The 21,006-nt window shown below is 39.9% G+C and overlaps 1 protein-coding gene across 3 annotated transcripts in view; it reads right to left on the reverse strand.

The window, feature by feature from the left end:
- The window catches only part of LOC149313382 (double-stranded RNA-specific editase 1-like), a 68,302-nt gene that overhangs the window by 37,236 nt on the left and 10,060 nt on the right, over nt 1–21,006 (reverse strand). Inside the window, exons 2-3 of one of the 3 annotated variants that reach the window (XM_089519012.1) lie at nt 9,219–9,350; nt 6,200–6,274 (exon numbers count right to left, since the gene is read on the reverse strand). In XM_089519012.1, the coding sequence (XP_089375138.1) occupies nt 6,200–6,227 (28 nt within the window). In that variant the 5' untranslated portion in view covers nt 6,228–6,274; nt 9,219–9,350. Of the gene's footprint in view, nt 1–5,361; nt 5,442–6,199; nt 6,277–9,218; nt 9,351–21,006 lie in introns of those variants that run through there. The other 2 variants (XM_089519014.1, XM_089519015.1) reach the window with 2 other exon arrangements.

Consider the following 21,006-nt stretch of genomic DNA (forward strand, 5'->3'; position numbering starts at 1 on the left):
ATACGGGCAGCTGAATACTGGACAGAGATTAAAGGATGGAGGTGTGAAAGAGGAAGCCCTGTTAGAAGGAGGTTACAATAATCTAGTCGCGAAACCACTAGGGCATGGACCAGAGTCTTGGCAGTAGAGATTGAGAGGAATGGATGGATCTTGGCAATGTTGAGGAGAAAGAATGTACAGGCCTTGGCGGTGGCCTGGATCTGAGGAATAAATGACAGAGAAGAGTAAAAAATGAAGCCAAGACTGCGGGCTTGATGAACCGGTTGAATAGAAGTGTCGTCGACAGAAATAGAAAAGGAATAGTGAAGGGTGGGTTTAGGTGGAAAGACAAGAAGCTCAGTCTTAGACATGTTGAGCTTCGAGCGCCGAAGCCGCATCCACTGAGAGATGGCAGTCAAACAAGAAGAAACTTGCTGTTCAAGCCCCGTCAAAAGGTCAGGGGTGGAGAGATACAGCTGAGTGTCGTCGGCGTACAGATGATAGGAGAAACCAAAAGAACTGAGGAGTTTACCTAGGGACAGTGTGTATAGAGAGAACAGAAGGGGACCCAAGACAGAGCCCTGGGGAACTCCAACTGATAGGGGAACAGAGGACGAAGTCTGACCACCCGTGACCACTGTAAAATATCTGTCTGACAAGTAAGATTTAAACCAGTCGAGAGCAGAGTCAGAGAACCCAAGGTCAGAAAGTAAATCAACCAGGAGACAGTGATCCAGAGTGTCAAAGGCCGCAGACAAATCAAGAAGAATGAGAATAGAGTAGAGGCCGTTTGTCTTGGCCTGCAAGAGATCGTTTGAGATCTTGGTGAGGGCTGTTTCTGTAGAGTGCCGTGGGCAGAAGCCAGACTGGAAAGGGTCCAGGATGGAGTTGGCTTCAAGAAACTTAATACAGCGAGAATAAACGACCCGTTCTAGGACCTTAGAAAGAAAAGGAAGAAGAGAAATTGGATGATAGCTAGACAAAGAAGAGGGGTCGAGAGAGGATTTCTTCAGAATTGGGGAAACGAGAGCATGTTTGAAGTCAGAAGGGAAGGAACCCATAGAGAGAAAGAGATTAAAGATATAGAGGAGCGAGGGCAGAAGAGAAGGGGCTATAGAGATTAGGACACGGGAGGGAATAGGGTCAAGAGAACAGGTAGTAGGTTTGGAAGAATTTAGCAGCGTAGAGAGTTCATCCAGAGAAACAGGGGGAAACCCAGAGAGTTTATTAGTAGAAGGTACCAGGAGGTTAGTGGTAGGGGGCAAGTTGGGAGGAACTATTTCAGATCGAATAGTAGTGACTTTAGTGATGAAGTAGTTGGCGAAGTCAGTGGGGGAAAATGATGAGAAGACAGGGGGAGAGGAAGGTTTTAGTAGTGTATTGAAGCAGGAGAACAAACGCTGCGGACACCTCTCATTAGCGCATATCAGCGATTTAAAATAGTTCTGTTTTGCCATAGACAGAGCACGTGAAAAAGATAAAAGGATGAATTTATAATGAATGAAATCGGCCCGTTCCCTAGACTTTTTCCAAAGACGTTCGGCCGCTCGAGAGCAGGACCGGAGGAACCTGATAGTGGGAGTGAGCCAGGGCTGAGGCCTAGTCATGGGGGAAGACATGCGTACAGATACAGGAGCAAAGCTGTTGAGAGTTGAAGAAAGAGTGGAATTAAATAAAGACATTGCTGAATCAGCAGAGTCCCCAAGATCAAGAGAAGAGAGAGATGAATTCAAAGTCTGACTGAGATGGTCAGAGTTAACAGACTGAAGGTTGCGGAAATGGCGCTGGACAGTACGACGAGGAGGTGGGATATAAGTAAAAGAAATTAAATGATGGTCAGACAATGGAAAATCAGATGCCAGGTAGTTGGAAATGTCGCACTTAGCAGCAAGAATTAGGTCGAGACAGTGACCAGAAGAATGGGTTGAGGAGTTAGAATGAGGCTGAAGGCCAAAAGAAGCAAACAGGGAGCTAAGGCGAGATGAAGACGGATTGTTGGGATTGTCAAGGTGAATATTAAAGTCACCTAGGATCAGAGAAGGGACTGTATCAGATAGAAAAAAGGTCAGCCAAGATTCAAAGTCAGATAGGAACTGGGTAGCAGAACCAGGAGGGCGATAGATGACAGCAACTCGGAGCTGTAAAGGAAAAAAAGAGTCGAATACAGTGAGACTCGAATGAAGAGAAACTATAGCTGGGGGGAAAAGAAAGAACTTGAAACTGGCAGGAATTGGACAATAGTATACCGACCCCTCCTCCTCGACCCTCAGGGAAAATTGGAAAAAAAAAATGAGAAAATCCAGAGGGCAATGAGGGAGCTGAGTTTAGAACATTTCAGGCTTATAGCCTTCATAAACAGGTGAGGGGTGCTTTTTGCACAGGGAAATATCTGTGCCCCTTTGGTGTATGTGATACAGGTTTCTCAGAAGCTACCACGCTCCCTTTGCTGCACACTATTTTGACATCAGTTTTTCATGATGAATATAGTCGAAGAGAATCTGATGTGCTCCATCGTATCAGAAAAGGGAATAATTAGTTCCAATAGACTCTAATAAGATTTAACTTTGGCCTAATATAGCGGCCCAATATCAGCTGTTGTGCCCTATAGCTGGTCCATGAGAGGAACAGAGTAAGATATATATGAAACCATTCCCAGTTGGCATATTTATGCAAAAAAATGGGGGGGGGGGAGTTATATGCTGATTTTTTTTACATGCAAGTCAAACAATTTATATAGAACTCAATTGGTAAGTTTTATTTCACATAAATGTGAAGATTTATTCCAAAAGGGTCTAGGGTTTGGGATCAGTGTATTTAGAAGAGATGTATAAAGTGTGTGGGGGCATGTGTCTTCCAGTCGCCAGTTGACTTACGGCAACCCCATGAATTTCAAGGTGGTTTTGCTAGATCCTTCCTCTGAAGTATAATCTACAGCACCTGGAATTCATTGGTGGCTTTCCTTCCATGTACTAACCAGGGCTGAACCTGCTTCACTTCCAAGATCAGATGAAATATGATCCCTTTAAGGTATTTAGTCCCTGTGATGTAAAGACTGGGCTAACATTCCTCCTTCAGCTCTCCATGCTAATCCCAAAGACTGCTTGATGGTGCCTAATGATACACTTACATGGAGGTTACCATTCATGTGTGGCATTCAACATGAAAAAACATTCAACACAAAAAGCATTCATGTTGAGAAGGGAGTGAAAAAAAATCTTCACTGAAATTCACAGAATACATTCCATGAAGGTGTTCAGAAAACCAATCCTGAAATGATGCTAACAGAACAAAAGCGGCAACATATACTAATCCCTGAAAGAAACTAAGAAAAATGAAGCTCCAATTTTCAGTCTTGTAAATGTTGTAATTTTTTTCATTGAAGCATAAACATTCCCACTAAAAATGTACAATTATGTACTATAAATTCAGAATTTTTAATTGTACTGCTACTTTATTTACTTCTTAAATGTTAAAGATCAGGAGCTAAACTTCCCAAAAGAAACAATTAGATGCTCTTGGTTGCTTCATTTACATCCAGCACCTGTGTTTGTTTAGCTATCTGAGCTTTATGTGCTGGGTTACTTAAATGTCAGCATAAACTGTAATGTTTTCAACCTCTGCCAAGTTGTTTGTTTTGGTATATTCCATCATGAATGTTTCCTCTTTCCCCAAGAGTCAACGACTGGGCCTTAAACAGAAGCTAAGTGATAATCAATATATTGTATTTAGTTACAGCTCAGGATAAATATTAAAATTTGGTTGGAAAAAATAATTTAGAAGCTGGCACTTCTAGTAGTACTTTTTGCCAAAAGGTGTGATTAACAGCAGCATTATTGTAAAACTCCATTGTAAAAACAACATTAACACCATTATTTTAAAATAAAAAGCAGGTAGCTCTGTTGATATGTGAATTTTATTTAGTCCCAATAAAGGTATTTTTCTCACCCAATATTTTAAGAACTGGCATTAGACAAAAAAAAATGCAACTATTAAATAACAGTTTTCATTTCTGGAATTGCATACATGAAGATCAAGCAGTGAAATTAGACAAATTACTATAGTTAACAAGGTTGCTCACAGCTTAATTATAGAAAAGTAAAATCTTGGTAGTACACATAAATTAAAAGTATTTCAGTATATTATTGTTATCATAAACAGACAAAATCCATGAACATTCAGTGGTGTTATCATGCCACCAACGTTATTGATTTACCACGAAAAGTGTACATTGATAATTTTATGCTGCCTAGAGCCTTCCCTTCAATAAGCCCTGTGATTCTGCTACTCACGTCAGGCAAAGGGGATAAAGATCTTCACACTTCAGAAGCAATCTATGAAAATATCATATCATTAAAGGAATATGGCATGGAAGAAGTTTTGTCTGGGTTTTGCATTTGCTTGACTATTTCTCAATTCAGCATCTCAAGAATATTATAAACACACACACTCACATAGGGCCTCTCTACCACCACATAAAACAAACTGATAAGTATTAACTGTATTGAAAGCTCTAGTTTTTTAAATGTGCAATATTATGGATGAAGTAGCCAGGATACAAAGAAGTATTTGTGACATGTCCAAAGATTTTGCAATTCTTGTTGTTTCGACCTGAACAGTTGGACTTCGTACCATCATCACAAACTCATTTCGAAACTTCCTTCATTTCAAAAGAATTATTTAAAATTCACTAGGGTGAGTGGAATAGGTTGCATGGTTCTTTGGAGCCTGTTCAATATATCATTGCGCTGTCAGGTTGTATACAAGCAAATATGAGGCAATAAGGGGCATGACTCACAAGACCAACTGAAGCAAAAGACTAAGTACTAGAGACAGACAATTTCTCTTCCAAAGAATTGAAGACAGCATCATATGCTAGTATGCCATGCTACTATATGCCACTCACAGCAATTATTTGTGACAAACAAGATCTGCACAGCTTTGTAGTACTTCAAAGACCTGTTTTACTAGACATAGTGTAGGAAAAAATGGATATGCAATTAATGACTTTATTCAAATTCCTTCAAACTAAGGTTTTAATGTGCATAATATACCATTCCCCACCGTATATATTAACTCTTTGTTTTTGTTTTTTGTTGTTGTTGTTTTAAATAAAGCTTGGAGTATACAAGGTAACCCATCCAGAGGGTTTCCTAATTTTAGAAGGGAGCATTCCAGGTAACACAGGAATTTCCACATGTTGTTTCCCTGCATGAGTGGAGTAGCCACCCACACAGGTTGGATTCTTAGATGTACTGTAATCTGCCTTCAATCTTACTTCCACTTAAAGTACTAGAATGCACTAGAATGATTTCTAGAAACTTTTAGCATGCCCAAGCATAATGATGTACCATGAATCTCCAAGGTTACCTCTTAGGAACTTACATGTTTTGATGGAATGTGTTTCCTTTCTTTCTCTTTACATGCATTCAGAGCTTTAAAATACCACCTCAGCAATGAAAGTTCTAGTTAAAATAAATAGAATGAAAAAAACAATTGTGGTAAAAAATAATCACGGCTGTTCAAATTAAAATTTGCTGAGGCCAGCCAAATTCCACTAAGAGAATACCAGTAAAAAAAAACTCCACCTCATGATTACAAACGGTACTCATATTAATGGATTCTGGCTAGTTTCACAGGAGCAAATTGTGATCTAGCACTACATTGGTTCTATATCCAGTATTTTCTTGAAATCTGAAAAAGAACTGAGAAAGCAAGTAGAAAACCAGGGGCAGCAGAGTTGAAAAGGATCTGTAAGAATCACAATTGTGACTTATTCAATCACAGAAATTTAAACAAAACTAATATTGCAATCCTATGGATGACTACCTAGAAATAAACATCACTGGAGTTACCCTCTGATACGTGTGTAAAGCATTGAATCATTAGGCTGAACTCAGTGTGACATATTTCTGAACATACATGCATATATTGCACAGTAGATCTATTGAAACAAATGGCACCAAGGAAGAAAATGAAACATTTAAATTCCATCAGATTTAATGGTATTTAAGTTTCCTTTCCATAGGACTGTGTAAATGTTTCTTTATCTGTTAAAACATTTTAATATGGTCTCACTATTATATTTCATACAACAAAATGAGAGAAACATGAATGATTTCACTCTGGCTTGAAGCAAATGATTATTGGACTAGGAAAGGACAAGCAACTGCATGGCAGGAATGGTAATGGTTTTTAGTACCACATAATATACACATCTTACTCATGTTCTCTTCATCATCTATGTCCATTGTGAAATAATTCTTCAGGTTTCTGCAGTTGTGAAGATTGTTTCTTTCTGAAAGAAAAAAAATGTTATCTCATTTCCACAGTGGCATTAAATATATATGCTCATGTGATTATGGTAGTGAACTACATGTACTTTCAAATGTTTCAGAATTAGATCAAAGTGGCAATTTCCTTACTTAAATTCAGAGCTGTTTTCAGCAGAAGACATAAGTGATCATCATGCAAGATAGCGGATTTTTTTCAAACCTCTGTACCAAAGGCAACATAGCATTCAGTACAAAATGAAACAGCAGTTAAAACTGCTAGAACAAAAATTACTTAGGTACAAGACTGCTTGGTTTCTAAAAAATGTGTCTGTTCAATACTGCTATGGTCAAAAAGAACAGAGCAGGAAGATGCAGGTATGCAAATCGCAGGGTATTTTATTCTTACTAGTAAAAATGATATTTTTCCTCTCCTTTCTGAGCAAAATTAAAAGAGATCAACATTAAGGGAGAAAGTTAATACACAACCCCAACTTTGCACAAAACTAGAGTACAAAAAGAACAAAACAAGCACTGTCTATTCCCATTCCTAGAAATTTTGCAATTCCATTTGTAATTCAATTTATCTAATCAGATTGTATAACCTTCCTATTGAGGTAAGGCTGATTCATGATGAAGGGACTGTAACTGTACTACAACTAAAACATTACCTATTTATTAAATTTACATATTGTCTTTCTGCCTAGACAACCTGAAAGTGTTAGAATGTAAAATACTGAACCAAACCAATCTTATAAAAATTACAAGTCAAACTTTCTCAGGTCAACTGAAGGCTTTTTTCAAGGCAAGGGGTCTCTGATATGGACTTCTCTTTTTAAAGCTTCCCTTATAGAAGGACAGTACTGAACATACCTAATCATGCTTACCTTCTCTGAGTCTAAATGCCCACACAAGTCTTGTAACTTATAAAAAATGGAATACTTTTAGAATACAGGAAAATACAAGACACATTGTATGTATGAATAAATAAATGAGTCAGGTTTGTGTCATGATAATTTTTTAAATAATTAATTACTGGACTTTTTCTTTTTCCTTGTCTTTACAGGCAATGCTTTTATAGCAAACTGTCACGACAGGCAGGCACTTGTATCTCTTTGCCAGTGACAGATCTTTATCCCAGTCCTGATGTCAGCAGGGTTGTGAATATCTTCTGAGTTTCATTCTGAATTTTAAAATATTCAGAATAATCCATTTGGGGCAGAGAATTCAGCATCTTGGATAATTACTCTGAAGTTTGGACTAACCCGCAAAGCAGGTTCACCACCCCAGTGGCATCAGAGATACTGCCATCACTGTTCCATACTTTGCTGTTGAGCAAAGGAGGTGCAATTCTCCCTTGCAATTCTTTCTTTGCAAGAACTAGGCTCAACAGTATCCAGGTTCCCAAACTACTAGTCAAAGGAGGAAAGGGTCAGGCCCAGCACGAGCACCACTACTGTATCCCACACCCTACACATAGCTGGAACCTACCAAGGGTCTCTAATACAATAAACCTCCCTCCCTCTTGTGAGTCTGTGGCTGAGTTCTTCCAGAAGTAATGCATCTGTGGCTAGTCTACATGACCTCATACTCACACAGCTTAATGTTCTGCTCTGACAGAACTCTTTTCACAAGAAAACTAACATAACAGGGAAAAGGCTAACCTTGTTGACATACTAGTTTTCTATGCACACTATCCTAATCCTGCGTATTAGTGCAACCACCTCTCTCCTCTAATGCCCCTGGTTTTTTTACTTCTAGGTACTAATATTAAGGTCCTTTTTTAATCACTTATTCAAAAAACAAAAAATAGTTAAAAGTTTTATGAATCGTATTGAGTATGACTTTTTTTTTGTCCACAAGATGGTGCTGGTCTTCTAGTAAAAATCTCAGTAATTAAGGGCACTATTAAGGAATACTGATAAAGAAATTATACTGAGTAATTCTAAACCACTAAGAATATTCTTATTTAATGAACTATTGGGGGAGATATAGAATAACTTCATAGTTAGATTTATTAACTAGTGTGCTTGTTTTCACTTGTTTTTTAATTTCAGCTGTGGTACACTGATTGAACTCAACAATCTGCCATAGTTTCCCACTTGATTCAACAGAAGGGAAAGCTCTTGGCCCTTGATATCTGCTTGGGTTTGGTTCCAGGACCCCTCATGGATACTCAAGTCCCATTAAATACAACAGCACAGTAAAATAGTGTTCCTTATATATAATAACAAAATCAAGCTTTTGCTTAATGGAATTTATATTTTTAAAAAACATTTTCAAGACATGGATGGTTTTATCCATGGATAAAAAATTTGTGGATATGGAGGGTCAGGTGTATCCATTTACTGCAATATTGCACACCCATTGGCTGTGGCACAGGGGTGGGGCATGCGCACGCTACTGGCAAAGCAAGTCCCGTTGGCGGCCGGCATGTATTACATGCCCCAGCAGCCCCTGCACCTTGCCTCATTCCCGCCAGGTGTCCAGAGAGCCAAGGGGGTTCAGGAAGGAGGCCACCAAGCATGAAGGAGACTTCTTTCCACACCTGGCTCCTTCTCCTTCTCCTCAGTGGAGAAGAAAACTGCAGTGGCTGCTCCATTTGTGTCGGTGCCAGAGAAGAGCCCCAAAAGGAGGGGCAGGAAGAGTACCCCTCCAAGGGACCCTACAAGGTTGTGGCTCTCTCTTTCTCTTTGCCCTCCCAGATTGAAGGAAGGCCCCCCTCCCAGCCCCCAAAACAAAGCTAAGCCCAGGGGGAGGGGAGGACTTGTCCCACTGTCCCCAATGGAGACCTGCCAGTCTATAATTTAAATGTCTGAAAAGTATACAGCAATTGTTCATAGTAAGAAGGCAGCAATGTAGCTTAAAGTAGATATGAAGAAAAAACCCTTCAAGTGACATTTTCTTATAGCTTCTCACAGAATTATATCATCTCTAGTTGCCTTTCTTCTTGTTACTCTCATGACCCACCTTTTTCTGCCTTTGTTCATCCAGTTGTGATGATGAGTAGGAACACCTGCCTCCTTCCCACTATCTAAAAATAAAGGTCTACATGGAAAAGCATGATGTGCTGGATCTCAATGCTTGTACGCCTCGATACACCTAAAAGGACAAGGCAGAGACCAATTCTGGAACTCACATAGCAGGCAGCAATTTGACAGTTTGCAGGTGGATCTTTGTCTATCTCTCTTTTGCTTTAAACAGATTGTAGCTCCTCACATAAAATGATGAAGCCAGGCATATAGTTAAAATGGCAGGAGCCAGACTTCCATCTTCCCTCTTTCTCCCTGTGAATTCAGTGCCTTTGTGAGTTACGTGTGGCTGGCATTTTGCAGCAGCTTACCATACCAAGGGACATTGTCCATAATTAAGATTCAAATATTATTTTAAGATGCTTACTCCAAGATAACAAAATCAATGAGACAAGCCAAAAAGCAGGAACCACACACACACTCCCATTGAAAATGTTTCATACTGCATTTCCTATTGTTCTCATGTATGTGTGTGTATTGTATCACAACTAATCACATTATATGGGATAAACATAGAATATGACATTCCAGTTATTCTTTTATAACAGGGGTGGGCAGCCTTGGGAGGCAGGGAGCCACATTAATACCTAAATAAATAAATTAACCCTCCAGAGGATATCTTTGAGGACTGTACACACACCCTGCACTACACATGCTCCTGCAAAAATTGATAAACTTTTTGCCCCCAAATGACCTCTAAGGGACAAGGGGGTATTTTCACCATGTACTGGGTTCTTCCTAGGCTATTATACATCATGGAAATGCCTTAAAAACAAAAGAAAGAAAGAAAAGGAGAAAGAAAACAAGAAGTGAGCAAAAATCACTTCCTGTTCACTACCTGTTTCAAATAGCTCTCTCTTGGGCTTAAATTGGCCTGGATGGGCCCAAAATATGATGGAAATCCCCGCCCAAAGGGTTTCCCCCCCAAAAACTTTCATAAAAATTTTTATTTGGCCCCTAGGGCACTCACGGGGCTTTCAAATGTGGCAGAAATGCCCTCTAAATAGAGGGCTTGGGGGACATTTTCAAGCAAAGAAAACTGTAACTAAAAAGTTATATATTTTTAAAAATGTTTTAATATCAGAAAACTCCCTTTAAGTGAACATCTTCAATATGCAGTCACTTTCTTTGAACTAAGCACACTACCTTACCCCAAAAGCTTTCCTGTTTCTCATTTGTGTCATAGCATGTGTAATAATAAAAGAAAATGTATATACATGGAGGTTGTGTCAGCAGCTTGCATCCACAATAGCTCCAACACTGTGAAACCAAGACACATGAAACATAATATAGACATTAGATGTTTTAAGGGTGTTTTTAATATATATATATATATATATATATATATATATATATATATATATAAAATTTAAGTTTGATCAATTTAAATATTTCTGTAGCTTGCAGTACCATCTTCAATCACTATGGGGAAGACTAACCAATTTAAATATGTCTGTTGCCTACTGTACCATATTCACTCACTAGATAGCAGACTGCCTTGAACAGAACATATCTGTTATTCAGGACAATGGCTCCTATTAAAAGAACAAATTCTACAGGAAACAAGTTTCACACACACACCCAAAAAGCAACTAACAAAAGCTGCACAAAAAGCAAATGAGACCACAGAGCAGCAGCCAGGTTGGAGAAGCTCCTGCATTTAGAGCAATTGAGACTCCACGACAAAAACTTCAGAGACAAGAAATTAACCGACCAGTGGCAGCTTCCTTCAAAACAAGTGAAATTTTAGAATACTTGTAAGACAGGAAACAAGCAGAACAGAAACAGCTGTACCTTGAGCAACTGAGATTTAAACAGCCCAAAAAAAAAAAAAAATCCAAAAAATAATATTACACTTGATGCAGAAAAAACCCATTATGACTGACAAGTAAAACGTGGGAGGTTGCACTGTCAAGAGTACTTATTATAATTTTGGTCAGATGTTCCAACACAGTCTAGCAAAGTGATTCATGGTTCACTATAACCACATGCAGACATAATGGGGTACATGAATGGATCTCATGAACTACTCAGTTCTTATCTCACACACCCATGAGAAGGAATTCTCAACTACTGTAACTGGAATTTGTTATTTTGCATGAACCGGCACAAACCCAGATCACACTATAGTTTCTGATGCTGGTTTCTTTGGATAAACCATAGCTTGTGGCTTCACATTAAAAGAGAACAAACAAACAAACAAAGGTTAGTGTGGAGAAAAGATAGATTAGCCTAGCTTTAGCAACAGCAACACTGAGCCACAAAGACAGAGTCAACCAATCGGAGGAGAGCTGGTGCCCGCTAATCACAGAAAAGGCTGCAGAGGATAAATAAATCTGGTCAGATAGGGCTTGATAGTCAGAGCAAGAGGATCTTGTAAAGGTTCCAGAATAATAATAGTATGATTTATTTATATATTTATATTTGGATTCCCCAATCACTGGGAATCCGGTTGGCTTACAACAGAGGGGATAATAGACAGTTCCCTGCCCTCAGGCTTACAATCTAAAAAGACACGACACAAAAGGAGAAGAGAATGGTGATGGGGAGGGGATCAGGTCCAGCAGTTCTTCTCTCCCTCTGAGGCCTGGACCAAGGCAGATGGACCGGAGGGAGGTCTCTTCTTCTTCAGGCTAGCCCTGATGGAGCTGGGCCTGCCTGGTCAACTCCCTCATAGGCCGGAAGATGAAAGTTGTGGAGGGAGGAGTCTCTTTCTTCAAGCTAGCCCTGATGGAGCTGGGCCAGCCTATTCACTTCCTCCCAGGCCGAAGGATGACAGTTATGGAGGGAGGAGCTTCTATCTTCAGGCTAGCCCCTGATGGAGCTGGGCCAGCTTATTCATACCCTCCCAGGCCAAAGGATGACAGTTATGGAGGGAGGAGTCTCTTTCTTCAGGCTAGCCCTGGTGGAGCTGGGCCAGCCTATTCACTCCCTCCCAGGCCAAAGGATGACAGTTATGGAAGGAGGAGCTATCTTCAGGCTAGCCCTTGATGGAGCTGGGCCAGCCTGTTATCTCCCTTCCAGGCCGATTCCAGGGAGGGAATCTTAGGGCTAAGGTCCAGAAAAAGGATTTAGACCCTGAAGGGAAACTCCTGAGTCAGAGAGTTTTATTTAGGTGTTAACCTGTGGGTTACAATTGGTCCAAAGACAGAGATAGTAGTTTGATTTAAGAAAGAAACTTTACCATCTAAGATATAAGCACCTGTAACAGAAATTGCTTGTTTACAATTATTCTAATCACTTTTGTTAAAACCATCTTTACAATAAATTTTTGACTTTGTTTTGGACAAGACTTGCCTACGTCTTTACTGACACCCACGTTACCGTTCTAAAACCCATTTTTAAGAGATTTTTCAAAAGGGGGTTTATTTTGATTTGGGACAGCAGCAGGATAGGAAGACCCAGGTGCTGTTATCCCAAGTAAACAAGAAGAAAGTGTCGTCACAGTTAGTTACAAATAGATGGATTTATTTTAGAAATAAAGCATCTCTCTCACATACATGGAGTGTGAAAGTACACAGCTATCTAAAACAATGGTCCCCAAAGTGTGCTCTTTAAGGGATTTTGGACTTCAGCTCCCAGAATCCCAGACTATTGGCCATCATGGCTGAGGCTTCTGGGAGCTAAAGTCCAAAAAATCTCTTTAAGGGCACAGTTTGGGGACAATGGGTCTAAAAGTCAAAATAGCTGCCTAACAGATTCCACACAGGTTTTTTTTTAAATACAAACATACACAAAGATTTTGAAGACAGAAACCTCAACAACTTTCATACATGTACAGAACGACTGAATTTTGTATATATATTTGGTTTAAATAAATCCATCCCACTCTTCTGTTGCTAAGCCCATTTCAATAAGTGATAATTTACGGAAGACCTTGAAACAGTAGAACATTCTCTGGTAACCTCTCGTCTCGACTTCTGTAACGCACTCTACATGAGGCTACCCTCATGCCAAGTTCGGAAACTTCAACTGGTACAAAACATGGCAGCCACATTGGTTGCGGGTTCATCAAGAACTGATTTTGAAATCTCTCCACTGGCTGCATATTAGTTTCCAGGCACGGTACAAGGTGTTGGTTATTACCTTTAAAGCCCTACATGGCTTGGGTCCTGACTACTTATCAGAGTGCCTTCTTCCATATTGTCAGTTTAAAATATCCAGACTGTCCACCGTTTCCCAGAGGGCCTTCTCTATTGCTGCTCCAAGGCTATGGAATGACCTGCCAGAGGAAATCTGCCACCCTGGCGGCCTTTAAAAAGGCCATTAAGACAGATCTCTTCCGGCAGGCCTTTCCAAACTAGCCTCCCCTCCCTGAGCATGATGCAGCTTATTCCCTCCTATATAGTCCTTCCCATACTCTTCCCAACTGTGTTGATTTTATCATCACAATGTTTTTATATTGTAAATTATTTAATTCAGTTTTATAATCAGGGATGGGAGGTTGGGCGGGGGATTAATTTTAACCAAATTTGATATGTAATACATTGTTTTTAGATGTTGTAACCCACCTTGATTCCCCATGAAAAGGCGGGCTATAAACAAATCATCATCATCACCATCATCATTATTATTAACACATAAATTCCTTTTCTTTCCAAATTAAGACTCTGGAAGACCAATGATAGAAGGTGTCCACCCATCAGAACTTACATATTGCTCACCTGCTGATGGTGTGTTGGTTTCAAATGCTGCCCCCTTCAAAGGTTCCTTGGAGCTCACTGGGGTGAATAGCACTACTGACCCCCACACACTGACATAGCACTCAGAGCTAGGTAGCACTATATATTTTAGTCCGTGGAGAACAAAAGCTACGTCTTTCAACAGGCATCAAACCATCAGCCACTATTCACAGCATCACAGAATTGGAACAGACCACAAGGGTTATCCAGTCCAACCCTCTGCCATGCAGTAATAAACAATTAAAGCACTCCTGACAGATGGCCATCCAGCCCCTGTTTAAAAACCTCCAAAGAAGTAGACTCCACCACTCTCCATTGCAGCATATTTCACTGTAGGAAATCAGTTTAAAACCCTCTTGATCAGGGTTGTGAGACTCTTGCCAAAAAACCTTCTTAGTCCTCAACCAGAACACCTCATCACTGGAAAAGATCCTTCATAATGTTGCCATGTGTGATAATTCACAAATACTGTACAAACCTTTCTGATGTCACCAGCTGCATATCCAGCTGTTCAATTTGAGTATTCCTGTTTTCCTAATCAGCACCCTGACTTTCAACAGTAAAGACTGTCCTTACCACATACCCATGCCATTTCCTTCCTTCTACTACCAAGAGCATCATACTCTTCAGAGATTCAATCAGTACTTCTCTTGGCTGCCTATTCGTTCCCACATCAATCAGCACCATTAAACATAACTTGACAGCTGATCAGGTGAGTTTCAGTAGCCTCAAAAACAGTATTTTTGTGTATCTCTGACTCTCTCAGTAGGAGTTTGCAGCCATTACAACACATCTGCTCTCCTTGGTTTGGTGTCTAAATTCCTCCCACCCACCTACATGAATCAACACGACTCCTGAATCTGTTGTTACTATGTGTCACGTTCTTCCACCCTCCTACATTTTGCTTTTTATTTTCTTCCTCTTCCTTGGAAACCTCTTCCTTTGGTGCTAGGAAGATCTGCTCCCTCTCATCCAAAATAAATTTCCACCCTCTGATCAGCTGAAACATATAAAGACATTCCCATCACCTTCTCTTCTACTAATTTCCATTTGCTTCAGATGTAGTTCCTGTTATCCTCACACAAGAAGAGAAACATTTCCACTCTACAGGTCAATGGAATACATCTTTTAGCAGCAATGATGCAAGGCATTTCAAGGGCCCTTTCACAATACACAGTTACAGCACTATGAACTCCACTTCAGCTGCCATGGCTGTCTTCTATTGAACTTGTAATTTTGTCAGAGACACTAGAGCTTTTCTCTGGCTGAGAATTCTAAACTGTAAATCTCAGGTTGGAGCCATGGCAGTCAAAGTGGAATCATAGTACAGTACTATGGCTGTGCAGTGTGAAAGAGCCCAAATGGTTCTACCATTTCCTTGGAGCTTCCTCAGACTTCCCCTTCCATGTTGATTTACTGATCAACCCTCCACTATTTGCTCATCCCAGCAGCTCCCTACCAGGAAAGAGAGATCTTTGCTATCCTCCACTACTCCCAGCTGAAGACTGTGGCCCTGCCCAAAAGGCATAGACTTTTTAAGAAGCTGGATGAACCATCAGCCACAGTAATTAAAGACCCGCCTCTGTTTTAAATAAACAGTTTAGGAAAAAAGAAGTTGGGAGGAATTTGGAAAAAGGTGCTGAGTACTTTGAATGAAACAGAGCAGCATGAAAACTGCACTGTCTCTTCTGTCAATGAAATCCTTTCTTCTTGATATGTTAAAAGCCCACAATGTTGAGTTTCCATATACCCACAGCTTTCAACACCCCCCATCATTCTTCCATTGTATGTTTATGTCTTACTAAGTTGAAACATAAAAACTTGTTTTATTCCAAATAGGTTTTTTTTCCTGTTTTGAGAGAGGAAGAGAAAAGGCAGACATGACATTCAGCAGTCAGGAAGTCACTTGCTTCCCTCCAGGATCTCTATTCTGCAGCTGACCTTCTGGAGGCAACAGATAATAAGCAATGTTTTCTATTACAAGTGGCTAGAAATAAACTGTATATCGTGATTAAAAAGGCAAGGGAGGCAGTGGCAGAGGAAGAGATATAAACACACATTTAAAATAATAAGGTGGAAACACAACAAATAAGACCACCAAGTCTCAAATAAGTTTAATGTGTCTCACTATCCCAAGACATTGCAAACAGTATTTGCAATACACAAATAATTACTTTAAAGTAGTTTAAGTACAGTACATACAAATACACACAATTTCACACACATATATATACTCATGTAAAAGTCTAGAAATTTTAGTCAAAAAATTGACTCAAAAAACCAGTGTCAACTTATCCAGTTCTGTACTTCAACTCTATAAACTGTATAAAGTTCTGTACTTTAACTCTATGTTTTTTAAAAAATGAAACATCTCATGGTAAAAAGCAAGAACATAATCTGTCTTGGAAGCACTGACCCTTTCTACAATCTCATCCATTCAACCTTTAGTGTGAGCCCAAACAGTTATGCCTGCTGAAATTTTGTAAGTACTTTAGCATTATTTTCCCTTGCTTAATTCTTTAGATCCTTTGTTACATGCCCCTAAGTTTTATCCCCCAACTTATTCACAGGTCAAATCAAAATCCATAATTTTGGCCCCCACACCTGCCCTCGAGTTATACATGAGCTCATATATATGGTACTTAACACTATTCCAATAATTTTCCAATCTACCGTATTCTAAATGCATAGTATTTATTAATTCCAAATTATTCTAACTACACAGAGTCCTGTGACGCCAGAAACAAATTATTAGGGCACAACATTTAATAAACTACATTCCTCTTCATTAGATAAATCTGTCAATCATGATGCAGGATTCTTCTCTGAAGAGGCAGATGTTACACTTTTTCTGAATTCAACACTCTGTGAGGAACACCCACCATACTACATAGAGAGGATTAGGGGAACAAAATTTGCAGTCATGACAAGAATGTTCAGACAGACATTCTGGAAAACATTACCAACAAACCCCCCCCCCCAAAAAAAAAATACCCCAGTGTTGCATCAACTAGCTCTTTTATCGTGAATTCAAAGCAGAGGTTCATCAAATCCTTTCATGGAAAAAAAATGTAATGGTTCCCAATGACTTCGGGTTGAAGGCTGACAGAACTGAAATTTTAGATTCAAGCAACAGACTGTTTGACACATATCACCCACAAGAGGGACAGCAAATTTTAAAACTTTACTACTTTACAAATTCATCCAATCTTGTCTGGAACCAGCAAAGATCCTCCCATTTGAACAACTGTTTCGAACTGTGCCAAATGTTTACATATCTAAAGCCACACTCATTTTTTTCCAGATACATCAGATGAGAAGACTTAGGGTTTGGTAAAAGTGCCCTGCACTAGCATAAATTGAGATTCCTCTCTGTTAGAACTTGGAATGTTACTTTAAAACTGTTATTAATTCCACAGACTGTTATGGGCCTCAACAGAGCAATTCATTGATTGCTGTTACTATTAGTACAATTTAAAAGGGAATGTGTGGGTGCCAAAGGCTATTCCTACAGTGGCTAATCATCATATTGCTCTAGTCTGCTTGGCATCTATGATGCAGCTAGCAGTGTGTAGCATCTGGTGCTGCTCTGGGCATTATGGGGCTCCCTCCCCTTGGAGTAAATCTTATGCCCACTTTGTAAACATTTCCCAAATATGTAATCATATATTTATAATGTATTTACATACACATACAAATACACACATTTACACTAAGAGGAAATAATCATCAATCACAGAGTTGGAAAGGTCTCTAACAGCATCACTGCACTGAAGCAGTTATCCTTGTTACCTGGGAAAGAAAGTTTGTTACCACTTAGTTCTGATCTCTGCCAGTGACACTGCATACCATGGTATGATGTCAGCACAGCTCTCCTGACAGAGAAATTCAAAATAAGAAACTTATGTCAGAGTCCAGCGCGTGCTAAGGGAGGAACAGAGTTACACCAACACTGCATTTTCTCAAATCTGCACAGGCAAAATGACCCTGGAGGTGGCGGCCCCTAAAGTTTCCTAGATAAAAAAAAAAAAAGGGGGGGGGAAATAGAGTTGCATGTTGTTTGCATGCTGGTACCAACTGTGATGTCAATGTTGTTTAATTTAGTATATATATTAAGGTAATTTTGTTATGTATGCACTGTATTTGAGAGGTAAGAAGGTAAGGAGCTCTTGGGACGTGATGAGAGAATGAAATGCTGAGACCAAGTGGTGACTGGTGTGAGTGGATTTGAATTGGGTTGGTGAATGATAACTGGGATGACAGTCGATGTGGTCAATTAGAGTAGTTAGGGCAGTTAGAAAAGAGAAAGGAATGAGTGAAGTGAGGGTTAGGGTTAGAGGAGTCAGTCAAGTTTAGGAATTAATCAGTGGTATTTAAGAATCTGAATTAGCTAGGAACAGAGTGTGTGAGAGAATGTGAGCTGTGTTCTAAACGTATTAAGCAATTACTCGGTTTTGTTATGTTCAATTTCTGTTAATACAGTATTGTTTTGTATTTATATACTTTTGGCTTTGGATTCAGACAAGATGTCTGTGGAGGCAGCAGTGAATAAAGAGGGGTGATGTCCAATGAGACCATAAGTTGCATAATATCTTCCACAGGTACCTTGTGGGCATATAGGAGATCCCCACAGTTGGTGGCCACAGCAGTATGATATTTATATTTGTGGTAGACAAGGGAAAACCTTCACTCTTGGTGGTAACCATCGGCTGAGCCTCACACCTGGTGGCAAAGCGTTGGCAAGTTAGTGGTAAATCCTCACACCAACACATCTGAAAACTGGATGATCTCTTCCAGCAATTCCATGTAAATGTAGATGGTCTCTTAGAGCAATTCCATATAGGTCCAGAACCATCATAAAATGGTATTTAACTAACTCATGCCTCCCAGACAGTCCAGAGGAACTGGTCAATGATATCAAACATGGCTGAAAGGCCCAGTAGAGCTAATAGAGGTATATGTCCACTGTCTTCTTTGAGGACATTAGTCCCAAATCCGATTATGAAGGAAAGGCAACAGATGAGTTATACAACTGACACAACTCTATCCCCTTTTGCATTTCATTCAAGAACCTGTGGAGCTGAGATGCCAGTTCATGTTCATGAACCTGCCCTAAAAGAGCAAACTGGAGGCTGGTCAGAAATTATTCAGTTGATGCTGGTATAAATTAGTCAACATATAAGGCCACACATATAAGGTCGAAGTGATATTACCCTGCCATTCCTCCCTGGAACACCACTAACTCTCACTGCCAGCAACAGTCTTCCTACACACCAAGGGTCACAGCAGACTGATCGAAACACAATTCAGAGGAGAACATCTTTCCTGGTGTTTCAGCACCCCCCCTCTTTAAAAAAAAAAGAAAGAAATGGTTTTACATGTTGCCCACAGCCCCTAGGGAGTATGGGGGGGGGGAATTCTGCCACTTTTTAAACACTCCTGGGGCTGTTGTAGGCCAAGAGCAGTCATTTATTAACCAGGGAATAAACAAGAAGTCAATTTCAGGTTTACATTAGAGTTATATAAAGGTCTGAAATAGCTTGGGCAGGAAAAATATTGGGAGAAACTGCTCCCATAACCATAGTGATCGATGATTTAAGGGATTCCTCAGACATTTCAAAACATCCTGGACCAAGTCCCTTTTCTGTAATTCACTGACAAGGAAATTCAGTAGTAACAAAAAGTGCAAGAGAATGCTATATTTAGTTCAGCATTATCAAAACGTATTTTAATTATTCAAGGGCTACTTTTGGGACCATGACAAATCAACATAGTATAAATGGAAAACTTTAAATTACCAAGCAGAATTGATTAGTGTATCTGGCAAGTTGTAGCACTGATCGAAGGGCTGGAGTCAGGAATATAAATCAATCTATTCTGCCTGTCCACTACACTAATATTTGCCAATACACAATGTCCTACAGAATGAGGGTGCTTTGTTTCAGCAAAATGTCATTTGCAAGTCAATGGCATATTGACATAAATGAACAAGATTGATCCACCAGGACATGGAGTCTTGTAATTTGTTATCACCATTGCATTGTATGAGGGTCTCCTCTTGAAATTGGTTCAGAATCGCACTAAGTACAACCAAATACAATAGATATTTCGAAATGAACACCATTCTGGGCGCCACAATTCAGAAAGGACATTGAGAAACTGGAGCGTGTCCAAAGGAGGGCGACAAAAATGGTGAAGGGTCTGGAAACCATGCCCTATGAGGAACGACTTAGGGAGCTGGGGATGTTTAGCCTGGAGAAAAGAAGGTTAAGAGGTGATATGATAGCCCTGTTTAAATATTTGAAAGGATGTCATATTGAGGAGGGAGCAAGCTTGTTTTCTGCTGCTCCAGAGAACAGGACCCGGAACAATGGATGCAAGCTACAGGAAAAGAGATTCCAGATGAACATTAGGAGGAACTTCCTGACAGTAAGGGCTGTTCGACAGTGGAATGCACTTCCTCGGAAGGTGATAGAGTCTCCTTCCTTGGAGGTCTTTAAACAGAGGCTGGATGGCCATCTGTCAGGGATGCTGTGATTTGGATTTTCTGCATGGCAGGGGGTTGGACTGGATGGCCCTAGTGGTCTCTTCCAACTCTACGATTCTATGATTCTATGATTCTATGATTCTATACTAGTCTTAAAAACAGTTCTGAACTGAAAATGCCCTCCCATACTTTTGCAACAACATTTGTTTCCCCACAAAAGAAAGTGTATTGGAAGAAATGCTAGTACTTTTCAGGTAGACAGATGGCTTACCAGAAGGTAACCCTCAGTCTTTTACCTTTAAAAAAGGTTCACCCGTGGTTCCACTGGCACCAGTTGCAGTAAGTAGCAGCACAATGGTATTTCTTCTTGCCAGCAATGGCCCAATGGGAACAACCCTACTTCATGTAAATCACAACTCCAGGAGGTGCTCCTGATAAATAAAATAAACATTTTAGAGAAGGTTGCCTCATCAGATCATGCAGTTATCAAGTAGAAATGCCACTGCACCACTGGTTCAAGTGGGACCAATGCTTTTTGAATAAAATGATATAAAACC

This window comes from Sceloporus occidentalis, unplaced genomic scaffold (assembly GCF_023333645.1).
Source record: "Sceloporus occidentalis isolate IW3139 unplaced genomic scaffold, rSceOcc1.0.p SCAF_4, whole genome shotgun sequence".
Classification (NCBI taxonomy): Eukaryota; Metazoa; Chordata; class Lepidosauria; order Squamata; family Phrynosomatidae; genus Sceloporus; species Sceloporus occidentalis.